The sequence below is a fragment of the Capra hircus genome, chromosome 24, assembly GCF_001704415.2.
Source record: "Capra hircus breed San Clemente chromosome 24, ASM170441v1, whole genome shotgun sequence".
NCBI lineage: Eukaryota > Metazoa > Chordata > Mammalia > Artiodactyla > Bovidae > Capra > Capra hircus.
In genome coordinates this window covers 60,922,153-60,947,733 of record NC_030831.1, presented here as the reverse complement: position 1 = coordinate 60,947,733, position 25,581 = coordinate 60,922,153, and the positions used below count along the sequence as shown (strand labels likewise).

Here is a 25,581-nt window from a genome sequence, read left to right as displayed (position 1 = left end):
ACCCACCTGCAATGTGGGAGACCTGGCTTTGGTCCCTGGGTCGGGAAGATCCCCGGGAGGAGGGCATGGCAACCCATACCAGTGTTTTTGCCTGGAGAATCCCCATGGACAGAGGAGCCTGGTGGGCTACAGTCCTTGGGGCCACAAAGAGCTGGACACGACTGAGCGATGACCAAGCACAGCACAGCACTGGTGAGGACCTTCCTGGTGGTTTAGCGGCTAAGGCTCCATGATCTCGGTGGAGGGGGCCCAACTAACGACACAGCTAAAGATCCCGCATTCCACAGCTAAGGCCTGGCACAGCCAGGAGAAAAAAAGCAAGAATGAGAAAGCGCTATCTGGACCAGGTACCGGGAGGCCATTCGTGTAGAAGTAATTATAGAGGCGACAGCACAGCCTCAAAACTCAGTCTGGCTGCTCCTCAGGCGAACATGGATCTGGCCCGCTTGCTGGCAACGCTCTACGGATGTTTTATATGGCTGAGCACCAGATTTAGACAGAAAAAGCAGTGTAAACTTCTTGCAAATTAACACCACTTAGTGGATGGTACACATTTTTTTTTTTTCCATGCTTAGATGTTTAGTGCTGGAGAGAAATAAAGGATAAAAGCAGAGATGGGCAGTTTTAACTCTTCACAGGACAGTTCAAATCTGCCATTTTGGTGTCATGACACTAAGGAAGAAAAAAACGATCTCTTTCTCTTTGGCCAACATTGCTCTTCCTAGAACTGCGTCCGTTTTTCACACGGCAGCAACGTCACCTTCGTGACGTCAGCAACTGAGAAAGCGCTCTGTCCCAGCAGTGTCAGGGACTCGGCCCCTGCCCCACGCGCTTTGTGTGTATGTTCAACCAGTGGAAAGAAAAGTCATCTCCAGAAAGGAAAGAGAACCACACAAACGAACCACAGAGCCAAACTTTTAGATATGGAAATCACTTAAAATCTTTGAAAAAAGAAAGCTGAGGTCTTTGGAAGGAAAAAGACATCAGGATTCTTTGAAAAATAGCCCCCAGCTTATCTCCCTCTTTCAGTTTGACTGAGAGCTGATCGAGCATTGACACAACAGTGAATCTGTGTAGGTACAGCCAAACCGCAAAGCTTGGAAAACAGATTCAAATTCACCCTTCTACTCAATAAGCTAGGTGTCATCACCAGCATGAGACAAAGCGGTCCCCACTCGGGGCCCGATGGAGCCGCCTCATGGTTATAAAGCAACTCTGAGATCAGCTGCTAGAGCTGCCGGCGGTCTAAACCAAGAGGCAGGAAAGCAAAAGCATCCCAGAATAAAGGTGTCCCTGACTAGGCTTTGTGGTTGTGCAGAGGGGAGGAGGCTGTGAGGCCCTTTAAATAGGACGTGTGCACATGGCTCAGACGGTGAGCAGTCTGCCTGCGATGTTCTGGGAAGGTCCCCTGGAGGAGGGCATGGCAACCCACTCCAGCATCCTTGCCTGGAGGGTCCCATGGACAGAGGAGCCTGGGAGGCTACAGTCCATGGGGTCACAAAGAGTTGGACAGGACTGAGCAACTAACACTTTCATATATTCATAGGGCTTCCCTCGTGGTGCAGATGATAAAGAATCTGCCTGCAATGCGAGAGACCTGGGTTTGATCCCTGGGTTGGGAAGATCCCCTGAAGAAGGAAACAGCAACCCACTCCAATATTCTTGCCTGGAGAATTCCACAGACAGAGGAGCCTGGAGGACTACAGTCCATAGGGTTGCAAAGGGTCAGACAGGACTGAGCAAATAACACTTTCACTTCACTTTGCATATATTTATTTTTCTGGCAAGAGTGTCTAGAGCTTTCAGAAATTTCTGGAAGAGATCCCTGACCTCCCTGCTTCCCATAATACAGCAAATAATCTCCAGAGCCAGAAGAAGCCCTCAGCATCAGTGACAAAGTTCCTTGTAACTGCACAATAAAACAGAGGGTGTCTTACCTTCGCAGAAAGAAGCTATAATGTTACCATTGGTGGGTCATTTGTGCTCAAGCAGTGGTGCAGCAATAAATCTCGGTCATGATTTTAAATTGTAAAACCATCCTCCTGGTTCCATAAATGCATCCTATGCAGTGACTACAAAAGAGGCTTCTTGTAAAAAGTATCAAAGGACAGCTGCTGCTGCTGCTGCTAAGTCGCTTTAGTCGTGCCTGACTCTGCGACCCTATAGTCGGCAGCCCACCAGGCTCCCCCGACCCTGGGATTCTCCAGGCAAGCCACTGCCTCATGAATTTAGTCCCGAATCAACAAACTACCCTCAATAAACACTAATTCCTCAAGGATTAACTAGACAATTTTGTTTGTTGTCCTGAAATTTATGAGTTTTGTGGGGTGGGATTTGAAGCCTAGGTTGCTTTAGGAAAAAACAAACACCCAGATCCAGAAATCTGAGGGAATGCCTTGACTTCAGCCAGTCCTGAGGTCAATGTTGACAGTCTTCAGGGCTCCATGCTGGGATTTGAGGCCTAACCCCGTCGTGAGGAGCCTGAAGGCAAAAGGGCACGAGACACGTGTAAATCAAGAGAGAGAGTCCGCAGAGAGAGAGGGTACAGCCCACAAACCTGTCGTGCGGACTGAACGGAAACCCACCCAGCAAAGAGGCTTCCCAGGAGAAAACAGGGGCGCTGTTTCCCTCTGCGCATCCCTGCTCACCGGGAGGCGGGTGACTCGCGCGCAGACCCTGGACCGAGCCCAGGCCTTTGTGCCGGAGGGAGAGCCCGCAGTCACTTACCTGAGGCAGGCGGCTGGTCACCGGGGGCCCCCCTCGCGGGGCCGGGAAGCTCGGCTGCAGCCCCGTCCGGGGGCTGGCCCCCCGCCTCGGCCCGGTCTGCTGCGGGCGGGAGGCCCATGCCGTAGGCGCACTGGGGCAAGGGTCCACTCGGGGGGGTCTCCAGGCCGGGCGCCGGGTCCCCCGCAGTCAGGTCCCTGCAGCCTGCACAGCCGACTGCAGAGCGGGCGCCGGCTGCCCAGTGCGGGCACCGGCCGCCCCCCGCTTCTCCGTGCAAGGACTTCTTGGGGGACGCGGGCCTCCACGCAGTCCTGCAGGGGGGCGCGGGGAGGCGGGGGCTCTCGGAGCCCCCCAGGCTGTCCGTCCCCGTGAAGCACTGGCTGAAGCTGTCGTTCTCGCCCACCTCCAGGGGCTCGGGGAAGGGCGACCGGCCTCCAGGCGGGGTGAGGACCACCACGGAGTCTGCGGTCCGGGGGGGCCTGTCCGTGTATTCGTCCTCCGTGGGCACCGGCCGGCAGGGGTCCCCCTCGATCTCGCTGACCAAGGAGAGCATCTCGGCGTCTCCCCGGGGGGGACAGGCCGCTGCGCACGCGCCCCCCGCCTCCGGACAGCACGTGTCTTCAGAAAACACCTTCTGTTCCAGGGTCAGCAGGAAGACACCCTCACAGACTTCGCGGGCGGTGGCGGCCTCCACGTGAGTGCAGCTGAAACTGTTGCCTGCGGACTCCTGCTGATTTAAATTCAGAAGGCAGAGCGTTAATACCAGCGTTAGAACGTGGTTCTGCGAAACGCGGCTGAAAACGGCGTTTATGGTAATCATTTCCACCATAACAAGTACAGATGGAATGCTCACTGCTGCGCTTTATTTGGGTTATTGAAGATTAGGGGGTGGGGGAACCCTCAAATAGAGCCCAACCAGAAACAGATGAATCGAACTGCATTTCCAAGGGGGCAGCGTGTTTACATCCAAGCAAGGGGGGGAGCTAACCCAAGTAATTTCAGAACACTGGATCTGCCCATGCTCTCAATCTCAATTAAAAAAACAACAACCCATAAACAAATACTGAATTCTAGTTAGTAGCTTTGCTTTTTGCTGTGGTATGGCTTAGTAATTCTGAAACTATTGTCTGTGTATTCTGGAATTGAGTAAATGAGTAAATATATTGAGAATAACAGGGTTTCCTGCTTAGGAAGAAGGGAAGATTCAAGCACAGATAAGGAAAGACTACAATGAACTCTGTAGTGCTGGGACCAGAATTAGAGAAATCAGTATGAACTCTAGGTGGTGGCTCAGGTAGTAAAGAATCCACCAGCAATGCAGGAGACCCGAGTTTGGGAAGATCCCCTGGAGAAGGGAATGGCAACCCGCTCCAGTACTCTTGCCTGGAGAACCCATGGACAGAGAAACCTGGCTGGTTACGTGACTGAGCGACTAACACAACGGAATACCTAAGAAACTAGATCTGAAAAGGATATAATGGGATAATTACTGAAATCTTAAGATCAAACGTAAATTATATAATAGTATTGTACCACTACTAAGTTTTTTGATTGTGATAAATGTACTATGATTACATAAGAGAATGTCCTTGTTCCGATGAAACTCTCATGGGCGTACTTAAGGATGGTGGCGCATGGTGTTTGCCTCTTAAAAGATTCCAGAGAAAAAATATACCTGCGCAGAGACACACATGCTGCTGTGCTCAGCCGCTCAGTCGCGTCTGACCCTCTGCGACCCCATGGACTGTGGCCCGCCAGGCTCCTCTGTCCACGGGATTCTCCAGGCAAGAATACGGCAGCGGGTTGCCATGCCCTCCTCCAGGGGATCTTCCTGACCCAGAGATCTAACCCGCATCTCCTAAGCCTCCTGCACTGGGGCGGGGTCTTTACCACTATCAGCGCCTGGGCAGCCCAGACACACATATGGAGAGCAAATAATAAAGTGCTGTGAACAGACAAGCAGCTGCTGGATCTGAGTGGAGGGCACGTGGAAGTTTTTTACACTACTCTCACGTCTCTCCTACAATGCTGAAGTCATACTCCAATTAAAAGCCACCGAAATAACTACAAAGGAAAGGAATGTGACTGCTCTTCTCTCCTAGGGGTCTGTCCCGGGCAGTCAGCACAGAGGTTGGTACTAAAATAATAATGTAGACAATACAAGGGCACAGAGATGACCAAGACAGAATGAGATGCGAAGAAAACAGCATTCAGGATCGGGATCGGTCCTGGGATGCGAGGCCCCACCCCCTTACTCGTTCACCATTTGGCTCAATATTTGACTAATGATAGCTATAGCCACCTGCGCACTCCACGGGTAGGCTCTTAATTCCCCACCCAGGGATCGACCCCAAGCTTCCTGCAGTGGAAGCACAGAGTCCCAACAGCTGGACCTCCAGAGAATTTCCCCAAATTGTTAACAGCACTTAAGGGAGGCACTTTAGACTTCTAAATTTACCTTATTTCCATTTAGGCGGCCGCAAGCCTCATTGACCCAGTGCCACAAATTAGCTAGAAAAACAAAGTAAAGATAAGGCCTTCATATTATTATTTCCTATTTCTAATTCAGTATTATTGACCTCTATGTCAGTTCAATACTATCTTTAAACAGTCATCTGCAAATCTGTGAGTAAAAGATCCCGAGAGTGAAAATACTGAATCAATTTAAAGACTATGAAGGCATCTTCCTCCTCTTATCAAAAAGGAACTTGTTGATCTATAAAGCCGAACATTGGGTTGGCCAGAAATTTCGTTCAGTTTTCAGTTCGGTTCAGTCACTCAGTCGTGTCCAACTCTTTGCAACCCCACAGACTGCAGCAGGCCAGGCCTCCCTGCCCATCACCAACTGCCAGTTTACTCAAATTCATGTCCATTGAGTCGGTGATGCCATCCAACCATCTCATCCTCTGTCGTCCCCTTCTCCTCCTGCCTTCAATCTTTCCCATCATCAGGGTCTTTTCCAATGAGTCAGCTCTTCGCATCAGGTGGCCAAAGTATTGGAGTTTCAGCTTCAACATCAGTCCTTCCAATGAATACCCAGGACTGATCTCCCTTAGGATGGACTGGTTGAATCTCCTTGCAGTCCAAGGGACTCTCAAGAGTCTTCTCCAACACCACAGTTCAAAAGCATCAATTCTTTGGTGCTCAGCCTTCTTCACAGTCCAACTCTCACATCCATACATGACCACTGGAAAAACCATAGCCTTGACTAGACAGACCTTTGTTGGCAAAGTAATGTCTCTGCTTTTTAATATGCTGTCTAGGTTGGTCATAACTTTCCTTCCAAGGAATAAGCATCTTTTAATTTCATGACTGCAATCACCATCTGCAGTGATTACTGATAACTCCTATAATAATCTCTCTCTTGGAGGATTACAAAAGCCCTCCTTACTGGTGGGTCTGAATCCAGGCCTACTGTACCCCTAAATTTGTTTAATTAGTCAAACAGCCAAGTACTAACCCCACAGGACTGGTTTCCTTCCCTCTGCTCAGGATGGGAGCAGGCTTCTTCGCACCTGCAAGGCTGCGCCACCAGGACATGCCTCCCTTTCCAGGTTCATTTCACCCTGGTTCTCACTCTCTGCCCCAGCTGCACTAACTTCCCAATCCCCCAGCTCACCCTGCTCGCCCTGAAGATGTAGTTTTCGTCTCCCCTTGGGCTAGTGCAATCCCACCTGTCCTTCAGACCTTAGCTCCCCTGGGAGGCCCTGGCTGGCCACAAAGCTGGACAAACAGCTCTGCCACCTGAGGCCCTGTACCTCCCTTTCCACACTCAGCCTCACTCTGGGCAAAACACCTGCCTTGCCCACTGAGGAGCCTCCTCCGTAAGGACACGGGCTCTGTTTGTGTTGTTTGGTATTGACACCCCAGTGCCTGTCCAGCCCCTGGTGACTAATAAACGCGTATTGAATGAAGGGATGAAGAGGAAGCAGACAGTCATACATCCCGACTCACTGTTTGGCAGCCCACTGCCCTTGGCATTCGTAAGATATAGCCAGCAGAGATTATGAAGAGACAAAAGCTAAAGAATAGAACATCAGAAGCCTGTTTATCTCGTGATAACATGACTGGATGAGCCAGCAGTCCATCAGCATCTCTGAACACGCATTATTCAAATCTCCACTTCCAATGCTGGGGAGGTGAAGCTGCATTGAGTAACAACAGTCAACAGCGAAGAGACTTGTAAAACAGGGAAGTCCAACTTTTCCCCTTCGCTTTCTGCTCAATGCTTGGCATCTTCCATCACCATTTTCCCTCTTCTGTTAGTCTTTTGATTGCCCAATGTACCTAATGGCTACATTAGGTATTGGAATGTTAATGGAAATAGATATGCAGGGTTTTGTGAAGTCCACGGATGTGACTGTGGGAGAACAGATGGAACCACAGCAAAGGCGGATGCGATAAACAAGCAAGCAGCTGAAAACGGGGAAGGACGGCGAGACCGCAGGTGCTTCAAAAGACAGCACGTTACATGTACACGTATGGCTGAGCCCCTTTGCTGCCCACCGGTAATTATCACAACATTGTTAATCGGCTGTTCTCCAGTATAAAACCAAAAGTTAAACAAATCAGGGGCACTAGGTTTAGGAAACCTAGTGATGTCTTGAACCCTTTCTTAAAAATTATACTGTTTTAGCTTTGGAGTACAAAAGTCAGACAGGATGTGATGTTAAAAGATACTATCAAATGATTTTTTGGTGGAAAACTATTCCCAATAAACAAGATGACATTTGATTATTCATCCAAGAATGAGCAACTGCATCTTACTGAATAGAAGACAATCTATTTTCAGAATCTTAAATTCACCTATCAAGGTAACCCCCCAGTCAAAACTGTCCATCTGCCATTTACCTGAACATATTGTTTTTGTTTTACTTAATTATGTAATTTAAAATGTATTCTAGGTTACATGCAACCCCTATATATCTGATATGCATAATCTTTACAATATTTATCAGTTTCCTGCACCTAGGATAAATAAGTATATTTCTTATTCATAAACAATTTTTGTTTGTTTTGCTAGAGAACAATGAATTAGATATAAACCGTGTTTCACCTTAAACAGATCAAAAGAGGCAGTCAGAGGGCAATATATGTATCTTCAAAGCATACACCTAGAAATGCATCCGTTTGCTTTAAGACTCATATTCAAAGCCCACCATGGACACGATACCTGTTAGTGCTTTCCCTTTTTTCCTATAGTAAACACCAAAGATGACGGCAGCTACTAAAACCACAGACATGAAGAGGAGCAGGATGATTAGACTGGGCAAGTAAATCTGCGGTTCTGTGTTGGAAGAAAATGAGAAAAACGGCATTAACTACTGTTCATTTTCACTGTTTCTCAAAAGCATAACCCTTTCAATTAAATCCTGGAATCAAGGCTGTTGGAATGGAATGAAAGCAGCAGGAAGGGGCCCAACGCGGCTGTGGGTTTGTCGAGGAAGCTCCCATTTGAAAGGGTGAAATCAACAACGTAGCCCAAGCCTGCTGACCGCCTTTGCTCAGAGAGAGACCAGCCCAGGACCAGCTTTAAATGCTTGCACTTGAGAACAACTCTAATCGGCTTCACCGCACCATCCGGCTCCCTCTTAGCTCAGCTACAGAACACTTCACTCTCTCCAGGTGGATGGGCTCCGGAGGCAAGAGGAAGCCCCTATCATAGCTCCTTCCAAATAACCACATGGTGCCAGGGCTTTGCTGGTCCTGCGAACAGAACCACAGCCATCCTGCCAAGTGCCTCAGGCCCTTCACCTACAACACAACGTGGACTCAACCATTCTGCTCATCCCGCCCGATGACGGAGATGCTCCTGCCTTTTCACTATAAACTCTTGGTTTACATGGCCTGGTTTCTGGGACTCTGGCCTTGCTTTTCCTTCTGTCTTTTTTAATAAAGACAGTTTTTAATTCCCTTGGTTATCTTTAATGTCCTCTTCAGAACGGTCTCTTCAAAATGCTGCTCTATGTAATTTCTTATCCGGAACCTTTGATGCCCTCCTGTTTGCCAAAATGTCCAAGCTACAGCCTTGCTTTTCTTAGTCCGGGTTCGCCGACATAGCTCTGCAGCCAAGGTGCTCCTGCCTCATTAGGAAGCTCCTCCTGCGCTGAGATGCCTGGACCCACCTCCACAGCATCTTACTCACCTGGGCAAGCAGCTTGCACACTACCTGCCCGCTTTCTGTCAGTCACTAAAACGGTCCTTAAGGTTGCCTGGATCCTCCAGATGTTCCAGAAATAATGGTAATTGTATTCTAGCAAGTTGCTGACTCTGTTTGGTGACCAAAATCTCCCATAGATATCCTGCTGTGATAACCACTACCTTACCATATTTGGGCATTTTAATTTATATTTGCACCTCAATTTTCTTTCTTTTTTGGGGGGTACATATGAATAAAGTGTTGGTTACCCATTCCACAGTAGAAAATCATCACCTAAACAGCCTATCTGGAATTACAACACTGATTAAATGAAATGCTGAGCTGACCATGGATAGTGAAGGCGCTCAGTCGTGTCTGACTCTTTGCGACCCCGTGCACTGTAGCCCGCCAGGCTCCTCTGTCCATGGGAGTTTCCGGGCAAGGATACTGGAATGGGTTGCTATGCCCTCCTCCAGGGACCATTGATAGGATGAGATGAAAAGGGAGAGACGGTTGCCTTGGATACAGCATGTAATTTGAGAGAAACCTACAAGCGCTGACTAGACTGAGGCACACCCACCCACCCAATCTTTCCTATTAAACATACCATTCGGTGAACTTGCAGGTAGGGGACGACTACAAACCACATCTGATTTATCAGTTCCGTGATGCACTTCTGTCCGTCCAAGAATGGTACAGCTGTGAAGGGGAAGGCACGTAAGTCCTTTGGTTTCATATCCTTATTTAAAGAAAAAAGAAAGCTATAAAAGATTCTACCCCATTAGACTGCAAGCTCCTTCAGGAGAGGAACCATGGTCTTCCTGGACGTCTGCCCCCCCAGTGCCTGTCCACAGACACTAAGGTGGACAGAAAGACAAGTGGAAGTGACTCCTGCCACGGCTAACATCTGCTCTGAGTGTGGTCTGAGAGAGCAGACCGGCGCGCTTAGTAAAGAAGATTCCGAATCCAATTATCATGGCTAAGTGATAAACTACAGATGAATACCCTTTGAAGTTGAAAATACAGAAAATCTTTTTGAAAATAAAACCTGGATAGGTGGATCAGACAATGACTATTTAATGAGAATCAATTTATCGGGAAGTGAAAGAATCATGACGTTGATGCTGAGCTTTCAACAACAGGCCTGCAGTGAAAGCGTCCAGGAGCCTCACCACGACTTTGCTCACAGGAGTCTCACCACGACTTTGCTCACAGGAGTCTCACCACGACTTTGCTCACATAAGCGTGAGGCAGTGCACAGGCGAGACGGCGCATTACAGCTTTATCTATCTCTGGAAAAGACTGGAAATCACTTAGACGACTATCAATAGGGCGCTTGTGCGGAGAAGGCAATGGCACCCCACTCGAGTACTCTTGCCTGGAAAAATCCCATGGATGGAGGAGCCTGGTGGGCTGCAGTCCAAGGGGTAGCTAAGAGTCGGACACGACTGAGCGACTTCACTTTCACTCTTCACTTTCATGCATTGGAGAAGGAAATGGCAGCCCACTCCAGTGTTCTTGCCTGGAGAATCCCAGGGACGGGGGAGCCTGGTGGGCTGCCGTCTATGGGGTCGCACAGAGTCAGACACAACTGAAGCGACTCAGCAGCCGCAGTAGCAGGGAGCTTGTGAGAGTTGGACCATAAAGAAGGCTGAGGGCTGAAGAATTGATGCTTTCAAACTGTGGTGCTGGAAAAGACTCGAGTCCCTTGGACTGCAAGGAGATCATATCAGTCAATTCTAAAGGAAATCAACCCTGAATATTCATTGGAAGGACTAACGCTGAAGCTGAAGCTCCAGTACTTTGGCCACCTGATGCAAAGAACTGACTCATTGGAAAAGACCCTGATGCTGGGAAAGATTGAAGGCAGGAGGAGAAGGGGGCGACAGAGGACGAGATGGTTGGATGGCATCATCTACTCAGTGGATATAAATTTGAGCAAGCTCCAGGAGACAGTGAAGCCTGATGTGTTGCAGTCCATGGGGTTGCAAAGTCTGACATGAACGTGCAACTGAAAAGCAACAAGGGACCTTGTTAAATGGCTTATGGCACATCTCTGTGGTGGCACCAGGTGGTTAGAAAAAGCCACACAGATGTAAGCCAGTTAGTGCGGAGTGAGCTTCCTTCAGGATATATTACGTGGGAAAAAACCCAAGTGTGTAAACATTTATTTAAGCAGGAGGCTTCTATATGCACCTATACAATGCGCACACACACACACACACACACACACACACACACACACACACACACGTCTTTGTACAAATAAGCCAGTGATGCTGGGAAGCTGGGAAAACAGACTGGTGAGCGATAATAAGCATCATAAGCAACTAAATAAAGTTACAGAAGGGGGAAAGCAGCTGCAGCTGTAAACCAAAATTCAGTCAGACTGAGTCTGCAGTGATACCCGGCTCCTGCCCCCTGTCCGGGGGGACTGGCTGCAGGCGCTTCTCTCCCTCACACCAGCTGACAGACTGTGTCTGTTGTGAAACTAGCTTCCAGAGGAAGCCTCCCCAGATTTCGTCACTCTGTTTTCACAACAGACACAGACAGCGGAGGTGGAGTTCTTCCAAATCAAGCAGCTCTCGATTCCCGCGTTGTCACTTACTTGGTCCAGGGTCTGCACGTCTCTGTGGCGGAAACAGTGTCGGAGAAGTAGCCTGCGGGGCAGGGCTCACACACTGTGTCCTTGTTGAGCTGCACTGTCAGAAAGACCGACAGACAAGAGAACACGGGACAGACGGACACTTAGAGATCGGCCAGGAGGGGCCCCAGCCTCTGCCCGCCCTGGCCCTGGGCCCCCTGCAGCTGCTGGCGGCAGCCCCCCCACCCCAGGCTTCAGGGGGCCCGAGATCCCGCGGCTCGAGGCAGCAGCAGGTCCAGGGGCTCCCGGGCGCAGGGTCAGGACGTGGAGGCCAGGCCTGAAGCTGGCCCGGCTCCCGGTCCACGGCCAGGCGCCCGCCCTTCGTTTTGGGCCAGGGAGCTGCTGTCTGTCTCCTTTCAACCAACTCTGTTCCCTCCTGTCTCCCTCACCAGGCTTCGGTACAGAGAATGATAGCCCATTAACCACTTGGAAAGGAAACTTCTTGCCCTGACACCTTCTGATCAATAATCTTACCAATCTGAGTATCAGAGTATTGACAAAGTTCAAAAACAAAACCCACGCTACACTATGGGTCTCCTTCTCTTAAACTAAGGGGTGGCAGGAACAGTTGTTTCTATGAAGGGCCATATGATGAATATCTTCAGCTTTGGAGGCCCTCTGGTCTCTGCAAATACTTGCAGCATGAAAGCTGTCATAGACAACGTATAAAAACACATTGGCTGCGTTCCAATAGAACCCTATTTACAGAAGTGCAAGTGGTGGGATGGATTTTGGACCCCTGCCTTAAGCCACAGCACTCAAAGCAGGAATTAATCCTGGTGAGGAAGCTGTCTTTGCCTCTCTCATAGTCCTCATAAACTATATTATCAAACTAGGAAATGTCTCCGATTTCCTCTGTCTGTTCCTTTACTGCAGCCGGCACACGATGACCCTTTGGTAATTCCAAGAAAGAAGGACATTGGCCACCATGTGCTGTCATAATAAACCATTGTCTTGTACCAAAACCACAAATTAGTCTTGAAATTAGTAGCGCTTCTGTGGTTTATCTTCATGAATAAAATGCAAAAATAAGGAATCACATTTTCTCTGTCCAAAGTCAAGTGGGAAGTACACTCTTGGTTTTTGCAATTGTTCAATACAATGGGTGTGTTGAACCCAACTGCACAAGCGGGTGTGCATGTGTGCCAAGCTATTTCAGTCGTCTCTGACTCTTTGAGACCCCGTGGACTGTAGCCGGCCAGGCTCCTCTGTCCGTGGGATTCTCTAGGCAAGAGTAGTGGAGTGGGTTGCCAAGCCCTCCTCCAGGGGATCTTCCCGACCCAGGGATCAAACCTGGATCCCCCGCGTTGCAGGCAGATTCTTCACCGTGTGAGCCCCCGGGGAAGCCCCAGTAAGTGGTGGTCTCATTCCTTACTCTAGCAACAAGATTTGCCTTGAAATGATATCAGCAAATGTACAGTTAGCATCTAGTCACTCAGATGAATTCAAACAGCTTTTAAAATGATTGGTCACACTCTAGAGTAGCCCTTAAAAACAAAATGACTTCCTCAGGGGCTGCAAGGCACAGAGAGCTTGAGAGGTGCTGCCTTCCATACATTGGACTCTCACGTCTGCTCCGACCTGCTGGGGGCATCTGCGCTTTCTCCTTTTTTTTCCTCTTTCACAATCACACTACTCCCACTTACAAAAGAAGGCACACTTCATACCTACTCCAAATCCTCCCGCAGAGCCAAACTTCTCAGGCGCCAAACAAAGCAACAAGTCGAAGGATCGGTGACAGAAAGCTGCTTTGTTCAGAGCACCTCAGAATAGCTTCTGTCTCTCCCTGTCCATCTATGAGGGCGTCCCCCCACGGCTCAAACATAAAGAAATCACGGGCAGTGCAGGAGATCCCGGTTCTATCCCTGGGTCAGGAAGATTCCCTGGAGAAGGGAATGGCTATTCACTCCAGTATTCTTGCCTAGAGAATTCCATGGACAGAGGAGCCTGGCAGGCTACAGTGCATGGGGTCACAGAGAGTCGGACATGACCGAGCGACTGATATCCATTAGGGCAAGGGCGCAACAACATAAAAGGGGTGACTGGCACCAGGCTGGCCTGCTTTGAGTTCAAATATACTGTACTGCAGGGGTGAGATTTTCATGCATCCTTGTCACCCTCTCGACCCTTCAGCCAGTGCATTCCCAAAGGGGCAAAGCAGAGAAGACATGGGCCAGAAACGAAAAGAGAAAAAAGCAGAAAGCGACCAGCACCTCCTTTCATGCAGTTTAACAAACTATATGAAAGGCGCTGGGGCTTGCCTACATCTTAGAACCAGGATTCAGAAAGGAGTAGGCTGTCATGAGATTTGCTTTAGTAAACAGAAAATCAAGTCCGACTTTTCCCAAGAGAAAGCCTGTCTAGTTTCACTGATAATCTGATAACAAAGGCTGACTTAGTCAGACTCTGTGATGCAGATTTTCCTCAATATGAAATGAAATGAATAATGTTTTAATTCTCCCAACCTCAGGCTTTACTTTTATAACTACAGGATAGCAAAATACAGTCATTCATCTTTTGGACCAACTGTGTAATAATCACTGTAGAACAAATCAGTTCAGAAGAAATGTTTTTAACCTTAAAAGCTTGAGTCACAAGAAGTTTTTAAAAATTAAAATTTCATGGCATTCCCTGGCGGTCTAGTGATTGGTTGGAACTCGGGGTGGGGGTGGAGCGGGTGAAGGATAGGGGGTTTCCTTCCTGGTGGGGGAACCAAGATCCTGCAAGGTGCCTGGTGCAACCAAAAAGAAAAGAAAATTTAAATTTCAAATGGGTGCATTTTTAAAATGTGAGAGTATGAAAAGGTAATTAGTAAAAACCCTCTGAGCCTAAAAATATATTACGATGAAACTCTGTGGGGAAGGTGAAATGGATACAAATCAAAGGAGAGAAAAGAGCCACACCTTGGGACATGCGGGACCTTAATTCCCCGACCAGGGGTCAAGCCCGCGTCCCCTGCTCTGGAGCGTGGAGTTTTAACCACTGCACCTCCAGGGAAGGCCTCTGATAGCTTTTTACATGGATGATGATGGGTATCCAATTGCTACGGAGTTCAGAACCCACTGAAAATTTTAGAAAGTGTTACGGGCTAATTCCCTGGAAACGAAATCCTTAGCAACTCTTGAAATTTGTAATAAAAATGCTTAGATGTCGATTTAAAATTCTGGCTGGAGGCACATGGCTTTGCAAAATTCTAAGAGGGCACACAAGTTTGGGAACCCCCGCCCCTGCAAAAAGTTTGGGGACCGCTGCCTGATCCCGGTTTTCCCCTAAATGGGGGTGGGAAGGTTTCGCAGGAGGAGGAGCCTGGGGATGGGCGCCGAGCTCTCACGCGTCCTGCGGGCGCGCACCCCGCGCTCGGCCTCCGGGCACCCTCGTCTCCTCCCGCGCCCCCGCGAGGAGCGCCCCGGGAGGCCCGGCCCGGCCGCGCGTACCGGGGCGCCGGGCGCCGAAGCCGCGCGCGCACTCGGCGTTCCGGCTGCAGCAGCGGCAGTCCTCGCTCCAGTGGTAGCCGGCCGTGCAGGCGCAGCGGCGCGGCGCCGTCCGGTTGCCGGGCTCCACGGCCCTCAGGGCCTTGCCTGCGGGAGAGAAAGACACAGCGTCCGCCTCGTGCTATTCGCGCCCGCCGCCCCCGCCCCCGGCCCCTCGGACGCCTCCAGCCGGCCCGCCCGGGGCGCGCGCGGTGAGTCACGGAGGCCAGGATTCGGGAACCCTCAGGTGCCTCCGCGCACCTGCAGTGCTGGGACCAAAACATCCCGCTCGTTTTTGGTTTTTCTCTCTCTCTCAATAATTAGGAGACCTGTGCGTTTTGAGAAGTCAATTTTCATGTCAGTAGGAAGATTAAGGCCCGGGGGTTGCTAAGCACCGACGATTCTGACTCGTGCAAAACTGGACTTCACAGCTCCTTAAACTCAGCAGTGGCCACAGGACTGGAAAAGCTCAGTTTTCATTCCAATCCCAAAGAAAGGCAATGCCAAAGAATGCTCAAACTACCGCACAATTGCATTAATCTCACATGCTAGTAAAGTAATGCTCAAAATTCTCCAGGCCAGGCTTCAGCAATACCTGAACCGTGAACTTCCAGATGTTCAAGCTGGTTTTAGAAAAGGCAGAGGAACCAGAGATCAAATTGCCAACATCTGCTGGATCATGGAAAAAGCAAGCGAGTTCCAGAAAAACATCTATTTCTGCTTTATTGACTATGCCAAAGCCTTTGACTGTGTGGATCACGATAAACTGTGGAAAATTCTGAAAGAGACCGGAATACCAGACCACCTGACCTGCCTCTTGAAAAATCTGTATGCAGGCCAGGAAGCAACAGTTCTAACTGGACATGGAACAACAGACTGGTTCCAAATAGGAAAAGGAATACGTCAAGGCTGTATATTGTCACCCTGCTTATTTAACTTCTATGCAGAGTACATCATGAGAAACGCTGGACTGGAAGAAACACAAGCTGGAATCAAGATTGCCGGGAGAAATATCAGTAACCTCAGATATGCAGATGCCACCACCCTTATGGCAGAAAGTAAAGAGGAGCTAAAAAGCCTCTTGATGAAAGTGAAAGTGGAGAGTGAAAAAGTTGGCTTAAAGCTCAACATTCAGAAAAGTAAGATCATGGCATCCGGTCCCATCACTTCATGGGAAATAGATGGGGAAACAGTGGAAACAGTGTCAGACTATTTTTTGGGGCTCGAAAATCACTGCAGATGGTGACTGCAGCCATGAATTAAAAGACGCTTACTCCTTGGAAGAAAAGTTATGAGCAACCTAGAGAGCATATTCAAAAGTAGAGACATTACTTTGCTGGCTAAGGTCCGTCTAGTCAAGGCTATGGTTTTTCCTGTGGTCATGTATGGATGTGAGAGTTGGACTGTGAAGAAGGCTGAGTGCCGAAGAATTGATGCTTTTGAACTGTGGTGCTGGAGAAGACTCTTGAGAGTCCCTTGGACTGCAAGGAGATCCAACCAGTCCATTCTGAAGGAGATCAGCCCTGGGATTTCTTTGGAAGGAATGATGCTAAAGCTGAAACTCCAGTACTTTGGCTACCTCATGAGAAGAGTTTACTCATTGGAAAAGACTCTGATGCTGGGAGGGATTAGGGGCAGGAGGAGAAGGGGACAACAGAGGATGAGATGGCTGGATGGCATCACTGACTCCATGGACATGAGTCTGAGTGAACTCCGGGAGTTGGTGATGGACAGGGAGGCCTGGAGTGCTGCGATTCATGGGGTCGCAAAGAGTCGGACACAACTGAGCGACTGAACTGAACTGAACTGAACTGAATGTGAGATGCATTCCTAACACCAGGGCTAATGGGCTCTAAACCCATACGGTTTCTGGAGATGGGGGTTCATCTGGGGTCCCGTAGGGCCGCCCTGAACACAGACCTACCTCCCTGTGCGAGCAGATAAGCGGGAGAAGCACAGAGGCTTGGGCCTGGTGACATACTTGGAAATTAATCTCTCCCCCAAATTCAGAATTAGGCATTTGTCCTCTCTTCTTATGACACAGAGCAGAGAGCTCTCTGCTTATCTCAACCTCCTGGCCCTTTCCAGGCTTTGTGCAACAGAGGTGAATGCTCACATGCTCAGCTCATCCTCGCTATTTGCTGGTTCATGCTTGCGATCTCCCCGTCTCCTTAAAATCTAACCCTATCCTCCAAATCCGTACTCCTGGCGCTTTTGCAGTTATTCTCAGAAACACTCAGAAGAGTAAAACCTTTGAGCCACCAGCTGGACAGGTGTGTCCCGGCCGAGGGCAGGGGAGGTAGTCCTTCCAGTTTCAGCTCACGCGGCAAATCAGAGTCCTTCCTGTGGTCTGTTTAGAGCCTAATTTTTGTGTTTTTTTGTTGGTGAGCTCCTTCTGTAAAGTGGCCCCCTAGCCTAGGGCTGAACTGTTGCCGAGTGTTTCGGAGAAGGCAGTGATATGTCTTTCAGAGAAAATCCATATGTTAGAGAAACTTCGCTCAGTGTTGTTTATTGTGACATTGTTAATGAATCAAAATATTTCTTAAATAAGGTGCCTTTACACAAAAAACAGGCACAAATCTAGGTCATATTTATGCACCCAGGGGCAGTATTTATTAACTCAGTGTTTGTGATGACTTTATAGAGCTTAACTAAACTATCATGATAACAGACTTCCCTCGTGGTTCAGGTGGTAAAAGAATCTGCCTTCAGTAGGGGAGCCCTGGGTTCAGTCCCTGGGTTGGAAGATCCCTTAGAGAAGGGAATAGCAACCCACTCCAGCATTCTTGCCTGGAGAATTCCATGGACAGAGGAACTGGTGGGCTACAGTCCAAGGGGTTGCCGAGAGCTGGAACCAGATGAGCGACTTAGCACGCACGCACGCATGCACCACGGATAACAGGAGCCAGCTGCGCACACACAACACAGCGCAAGAACATAACTTAAGACAGGCCTCCTGCCGCGTACAGCCTCACCAAATCCGACTGTCCAGACAGCCTTGAGCTGTGTACTCCTTAATGCTGATCAGTGTTAGCTATGGATTGACGTTTGTGTCCCCGGAAAATTCTTCTGTTGAAATCCTAATCCCCTTCAATGTGATGGCGTTAGGAGGTGGGGCCTTGGGAGGTGATTAGGTCATGAGGGTGGAGCCCTGCTGAATGGGATTAGTGCCTTTTTAATGAGAGACAGCAGAGAACGTGCTTCCACTCTCCCTCTGCTCCCCACCACATGAGGACACAAGGACGTGGCTGTCCTGGAGCCGAGGACAGGGCCCTCACCAAGGGCCTGAGCATGCTGGCACCCTGATCTCGGACTTGCAGCCTTTAGCACTGCGAGGAGTACGTATCTGCTGTTTAAGCCACGAGTCTGTGGCATTCTGCGATAGCAGCCTGGACTGCCCAGGACACAGCTGCAAGAGGAAACAAGCCAGCCAGAAACCCGTCCCAGTTCGCTGTCTCCAGCTGTAACCGCAGGGAAGCAATGTCTCCTACCCCACTTCCAGACCAGAGCTTGGGGGCCGGGAGGTCCCTCTCTCTTCTGGGTCCACTCTCCAAGGCCCAGGTCAGCTGAGAAGCACCAAGACCAACTTGCATAAACATGGATATACTGTCTGGAACACACATGGACAAGAGTCATTTTCCTTGGAAAACTTGAATTCCAGTCTCTCACTCAAAATGTGTGGTTGTCGTTTATTGTTAAGGAGTGTCCGAATCTTTTGCGACCCCACGGACTGTAGCCTGCCAGGCTCCCCCATCCATGGGATTTCCTAAGCAAGAATAGTGGAGTGGGTCGCCACTTCCTTCTCCAGGGATCTTTCTGACTCAGGGATCGGACCCCTGACTCCTGCTTGGAAGGCAGATTCTTTACTGCTGAACCACCGGGGAAGGGCCTCCCCTCCCTCAAAAGTAGGTGCATATAACCCTGTGTGGTGGTGGATGATTTGACATATTTTTAAATATCTTAATGCACCAGGTTTGGGGCTTAATCAATTTTGGCAGTAGACAGAGTGAATCTTTCTTTCCAAGAGACAGTGATGAGTCAAACTCATTACTAAGCAATGGGAAAGAAAAAAGACTTGATCAGATGCTTCTGCTCAGTGGAGTTTCCACATTATCTTCTCCAGACAAAACCTGCCCGCTATCTCTAATTTTAGAAATATTACAGGGCTTTTTAAAAAAACTTAGTTCCTAGTATTTTTGTTCTGTCTGTTGAAAAAAAAAAACACCTATATATCAATAGAAGGATCAATCCTTGTAGCAATGAGCCTTCTGAGCACCCAGATTGAAGTCACTAAATCAGACGTTCTAATGAAGCCATGAGAAATCCTTGGAAAAATGGCTGATGCCAGCTTCAGGAAAGGAGATGTCCAAGATAAGCCTGGGAGAAAGCGCTCTTAAAGATACCCAAGGCTGCATCAAAAGAGGGTCACTTGAGAGAGAGAGAGAATCGAAGCCCCAGAAAGACTGGCAACTGCAGCAGATGAGAACGCCTGCAGTGTGCACATGCGTGAGCTCAGCGTTCTTTTTCTAAAAAATAAGCTCTGGCTAGTTTTGGCAACCCGCTCCAGTCCTCTTGCCTGGAAAATCCCATGGACGGAGGAGCCTGGTGGGCTGCAGTCCATGGGGTCGCACAGAGTTGGACACGACTGAAGCGACTTAGCAGCAGCAGCAGTTTTATTAAAGAAAGGCCGTGCGTGGTCTGCTTTCCCCAGGCTGTCCTGGCATGCTTCTAATGATACCAGAGTCACCTGGCTCAGGAAGCCAGCCTATCTGGCTCTGGAAGATTTTCCACACGCTGTGCCCGGTTCAATGCTATTTTTGCCACCATAGTGAAAGACACTGGTGGTAAAGAATCTGCCTGCTAATGCAGGAGATATAAGAAATGCAGGTCCGATCCCTCGGTCAGGAAGATCCCCTGGAGGAGGAAGTGGCAACCCGCTCCAAAATATTGCCTGGAAAATTCCAAGGACAGAGGAGCCTGGTCGGTGACAGTCCATGGGGTCGCAAAGAGCTGGATACAACTGAGTGACTGAGTGCTGGTGATGGACACCACTTTCGGCCGTTGTAGCATAATACTCGATTTCAGATTCCCTCAAGGCTGGGCAGAGTTTAGCGAGGACGACCAGTTTCACTTTGCCTTGTCTGATCATCTTCAGAGTCTGCTTGCACCCCAGCACACACTTTCCACTTTACATAACGAACTGGAGCCTAGAGGTGATCAGCTCCAGCGACTTTTTCATCTTCTTTGCAGCCTTAGGTGTGGGATGCCTCCAACCAAGTGCAGCTGCCAAGATGACAGGGAGCGAGAAAGGAAGCAGAAAGGAAGCTAGCTCTTTATGTTCATACAGATCCTCTGGAGACAGTCTGGTGGTGGGGTCATTATTTTGAAAAGTGGAAAAATAAAGTTCTAAGCATTCCTTCTGCCTTTCCTGTATAGACTGCACTTCAGGGTAACGACCAGTTGATGAGAGAAGTTTCTGTTTAGAAAGCATTCCAGCCAATAAATGAAGACAGGATGATGGAGTTAGAACATCACCTTTCTGCAGCCCCTAAATGAAAACAGACCTAGGTCATGGTGGTCAACAGCTGCTCATATCACCCAGAAGAGAGAGAAGCACCTACACGGTGACCCGTGACATCACCTTTTGAAGGAGTTTTGCCAAAAAAACAAAGCAGAAAAACCCAAACCAGATTCTGATCAGCCTTCTAGATCTAATAACCCCTTTACAGGAAATACAGGGGACAGAAGACATTGTTTCACAAGACCGAGATAATGCAGCTAGCAAACCCCGACAGTGGAAACCCCACAGGACTAATGGTGTGGCCTCCTTAACAGATGAACTGCATGAAAGATGGAAAGAAGGGGAGGAAAGGAGCTTCTGGGTTGGGACTCAGGAGACATATTCTGATCCTATTCTTATAAATAAGCTTTAATTTTTAAAAGCTCTGAGGCAAAAGCCCTATAGCAGTATGATAAGGAGATCAGACTATGGAGGTAGGAAGACGTGGATAGTTTAGGAAAGAGACCTGGGAGTTAGAAGGTCTGGTTTTGAGTCCTGCTTCTCACTTGTAACCTTGGAGAAATCACTCACTCCCTCTTAGTTTCTTCATTTTTACAGTAGGATAATCGTAGCTTTCTCACAGGGTTTTTTGTGAGAATTAAGTAACACAACATATGTGGAAGTGGCGTGGAAGCTTTTGTCAAGTGTAAGACACCTTTTAGGGCTAAACACGCAAATGTCATACATTATCACTTATATGTGGTATCTAAAAAAATGATACAGATGAGCTTATTTACAAAGCAGAATTAGAACCACAGACATAGGAAACAAACCTGGTTAGCAAAGAGGAAATGTAGGAGGGGAGATAAATCAGGAGTCTGGGATAACACATACACATTGCTGTATGTAAGACAGACAGGCATGAAGGATCAAGGCTCAAGGCTCATTCCTGTACAGCACCGAAAGCTACACTCGATGCTTTGTAAGAACCTATAAGGGAAAAGAATCGGAAAAAGAACACCCACCCCCCCCCCCGAAATAAGCGCAGCACTGTACATCAACTGCACTTCAATAAAAACAGGACAGAACAGATATATTCCAGAACAGCAGTTCTATATGAAAAGCCGTAACACAGTGCTCCTGGGATCCAAGGCACACCCTCGGGGGTCTGTGGGCACCGTCTTCCCTTGCCCCCAAAGGCAGAGCATCGCTGTGTCCGACAATGTCGTTTACCCACACTGCCCCTGCCGGGATGACTCACCTGGATCGCAGACTTTGTGCAGCAAGCATTTATCTTCTTCATTCCAGGTGTCCAGGTATTCGTCCAAGCCGCAGGGCAGACAGACGCTCTCAGAGGTAGTGGTGCATTTGGAAGACATGTACGTTCCTTAAATTAGAAGGGGGAACATGCGCCAATCAAAACTGCTCCCTCCCAATAAATCAACAAAAATGAGTCAATCTGGGAATTCCCTGGCAGTCCAGTGGTTAGGACTCTGCATTTTCAGTGCCGGGCACCCAGGTTCGATACTTGGTCGGGGAAGGAAATGGATGGCACCCCACTCCAGTGTTCTTGCCTGGAGAATCCCAGGGACGGAGGAGCCTGGTGGGCTGCCGTCTACAGGGTCGCACAGAGTCGGACACGACTGAAGCGACTTAACAGCAGCAGCGGGGAACTGAGATCCTGCAAGTCTTATAGTGTAGCCACAGAAAAAAACAAAAGCACCAGTCTACCAACCCCTTTACATGAACATGGTCCCAGGGCGTCCTCCAAAGACAGAGGTCATGTCCGACAGCAGGGGCTCCTCGGGCCTCCCAGCTGGCCCAGATAACCTCGGTGGGGTTTGCTGTGCCTGTGGCCACCACAGTCTTCTAGACCTTCTAGGTAAAACCCTAGCCCTTTCCACTCCCAGCCTCTGCTGACTCAGGCAAAGAACTATGGTTTTCAAACAGGTGCCTGCAGAACTCGAGGGGTTCCCTGGGGACTAAGCGAGAGAAACTTCATCTCCTGCCTCACCTCTCCATCTTCAAAACCCCTTTACCGTTGACCCACAGAGTTCCTTTCTTCTGTCCTATGCACACTGTGGGCTCACGGTTAACTTCGTTTGATCAGAGTAACACACACTCAGAAACACACACACACACACACATATGCATGAAAATCAATGGATCTTCACTCTGTGCACCCCAAAAATATTTGTAGCTGAAATATCTGAAGGATTTGTAATCAGGTAAGCTCCTTTTCCTCAAAGCTATTCTTCCTTCCCCAGAACAGGGAGTGAGTGAGAACCCTCTAGACTTGGGGCCTCACTGAGGCCACAGAAGCAGCTGGCCACCTCCTTGTCAAAACAACTTTGGGGAAGTGGTGACCGGTCTACCTCCTACTCCTCAGTAGATGTTGTGCGAGAAGTTATAACAGGATTTAGGCAAATTTTAGCAGTGATTCAAAGACAGTCATCCCCATCCCCACCCCTGGCGAATTTCTATGAAATTAATACTTTTTTTTTGGCCTGACCTCACAGCTTGTGGGATCTTAATTCCCCGTCAGGGGTTGACCCTGGCCTACAGCTGAGCCCAAACCACTGAACAACCAGGGAACTACTGCAAATAATACTTTTAAATAAGAGTTGTATTGCATATTTTGAGAGTTTGAATCATAAACTTCTAAAACAGTTAAAAAAAAAAAAATTGCCTTCTCCAGAAATAGCGTTTTGGAAAACTAGTGCTTAATTCCAGTTCCTGAAACTGCTCTTGATTTTTAGGTTATTTCATCTATTGAGAGTAAGATTTTTGTCTTCAGAGTGACAGACATTACTACCTCCACTGCCAGAAGAAGCCCATCCGATTTCGTTTCTCATCTGGCAAGATGGAATCAGGTATTTACTAACGTTAAAACAAAAAAGAGCCCCACCCGCTTTGGGAGGGCCACAAAAGGAGGTTCAGCAGCACGAACCTGGCTCACATTTCTTACAGCATTGTCCAAGATGCTCGTAATACCTCTCGCTGGTACACGGAGGGGTGATCTGCAAAGTCACCTAAAGAGAAAACGTGCGTCAGGTAGAGATTAAACACAAGTTCTTCCCAGAGGAAGCCACCAGAAACCGTCCTGCCGCCGCTCGGCATGATACCCCCTCCCCCAACCCCGTCCCAAAGGGATCACTATCCTGTTCTAGCCCATTTCTTCCCCCTGAGAATGTACAAAACCAATGATACTGGCATCAAGATCCAATGATACTGGCGTCAAGTATTTAAAAATATTTTGGTTATGCTCATGTTAACAGGATGGATTGAAGGGAAATTTATAAATGGTACCCAGAAGGTTGAAAACTGCTTTCGACCAACCACGTACAAAAGTGGCCCCACTTCTGTGTCAGCCACAGTGTGGTCAGTGGTGGACAGTATGGTCAGTGCACTTTGGCCGTGAAAACTGGAGAGGCACAGAGTGGGGTCCCTTCATACGTGCGTGAGGCTCTTTGCAACCCTCTGGGCTGCATCCCTGCTTCCCCGTCCATGGGATTCTCCAGGCAAGAACACTAGAGTGGGTTACCATGCCCTGCTCCAGGGGATCTTCCTGACCCAGGGATCAAACCTGCGTCTCTTCGTCTGCTGACTTTTACAGGCACATTCTTTACCTCTGAGCCACCTGGGAAGCCTGCATGTTATACCAGGGGAAATGTGATCTGACAAGCTATTTCTGATTTTAGAAAGATGCTTAATACTGCTTGCCTTTAAAAATTTTTAAACGTGCAGAGAATTTTAAAAAGTGGGACAGCAAGGGGTTATAGGGAGCCTGTGACCTGGAGCCCGGAGCACCGCGGCCCGCCGGCTCAGGGGATATCCATGTGCCGCTTCAGCTTCTTGAACTCCGATTCTAACATGATTCTAACACCAATAATAATTTCCACATTTGCTCATCTAAGCGAAGCAAAACAAAGGCCAAGTACCCTGCATCCACTCAGATTCTTATCAGTTTGCCACAGTAAAGCTCTTTCCCTTATCAGCTGTCTCTGTTAGAGAAAAACAACACACGCCCCTGTTGACGGCAGGCAGTTGAGTTACAGACCCAAGGGCGACGCGGAAGCCCGGGGTCAGCGGCACAGAAGGCGCGTGCACACGCCGAGGGGCAGGGCCTTGCTGGGCTGGGGGTCCGCACTCACCACCTTGCCCTCCAGGGGCTTCCGCTCTCCAGGGTGGGCTGCAAGGGGGCAGCGGGCCCTCCCTGCGTGCACGGGGGTCTGGGGGTGTCCTCAGGGCTGTGAGTGAGCACCAGCTCACAGGGCAGAGATCAGCCGGGGCTCCCGGGCGGCTCAGCGGTGAAGAACCTCCTCCCAACGCCGGCGACACAGGTTCGATCCCCGGTCTGGGAAGATCCACATGCCGTGGAGCAGCTGAGTCCGTGGACCAGAGCGACTGAGCCTGCGCTTTAGAGCCGGGAACCGCGGCTCCCAAAGCCGCACGCGGAGCCTGCGCTCCGCAAGAGAGCCCGGTGAACCGCAGTTGGGGCAGCCTCTGCGGGCTGCGAGTAGAGAAAACCCGTGCCGCAACGAAGACCCAGCATAGCCAAAAATAAATTTAAAACAGGAAAAGAGGGACCTCCCGGGTGGTCCGGTGGTGAAAACTGTGCGTCCAACGCAGGGGGCCGGGTTCGATCCCCGGTCAGGAAACAAAGATCCCACACGCCATGAGGCATGGCCAAAAAGTAAAAATTAAGAAAAGAGTAAGTAGGGCGTGCAGGACGCAGCCAGTAAGGGCCTCCCCGACCTCCCCCGGGCCAGGCAAAGAGCTTCCGGGGGGCTGCGGCCAGGGACAGTTCCTCTGAGGTCAATGAGAGCGTCGAACGTGTTTCTGGAGCCAGGCTGCCGGGAAGGCTGTATCTGGACTTGGTTCCTAGGCCGTCTGACATCTCCGCGGACCCGGGTTAAGGGACCGACGTTCCCCAAGCATCCACCACGGGACAGACTCACAGGATCCGTCAGTGAGCCCCGTGGACACTGGGAAATATGACCTAACAGAAACCGCCCCGCCTCTGCTCTCTGGGGTCTTTCCCTGTTTTTATAGGAGCCCGTGTCTCTGCGTCTGCACCGAAACGTGTGCACAGAGAGGAGAG

General features: G+C 49.3%; 1 protein-coding gene and 1 pseudogene across 1 annotated transcript in view; both read right to left on the bottom strand.

Moving 5' to 3' along the window:
• TNFRSF11A (TNF receptor superfamily member 11a) overlaps window positions 1-25,377 on the bottom strand; it is a 39,755-nt gene extending 14,378 nt beyond the window's left edge. Inside the window, exons 1-10 of the mRNA XM_018039366.1 lie at window positions 25,236-25,377; window positions 24,632-24,693; window positions 23,428-23,509; window positions 21,739-21,864; window positions 14,942-15,085; window positions 11,472-11,565; window positions 9,471-9,562; window positions 7,898-8,011; window positions 5,183-5,235; window positions 2,728-3,451 (exon numbers count right to left, since the gene is read on the bottom strand). Of these exons, the coding sequence (XP_017894855.1) occupies window positions 2,728-3,451; window positions 5,183-5,235; window positions 7,898-8,011; window positions 9,471-9,562; window positions 11,472-11,565; window positions 14,942-15,085; window positions 21,739-21,864; window positions 23,428-23,509; window positions 24,632-24,693; window positions 25,236-25,377 (1,633 nt within the window). The remainder of the gene's footprint in view (window positions 1-2,727; window positions 3,452-5,182; window positions 5,236-7,897; window positions 8,012-9,470; window positions 9,563-11,471; window positions 11,566-14,941; window positions 15,086-21,738; window positions 21,865-23,427; window positions 23,510-24,631; window positions 24,694-25,235) is intronic.
• LOC106503554 lies at window positions 19,649-20,468 on the bottom strand (annotated as a pseudogene).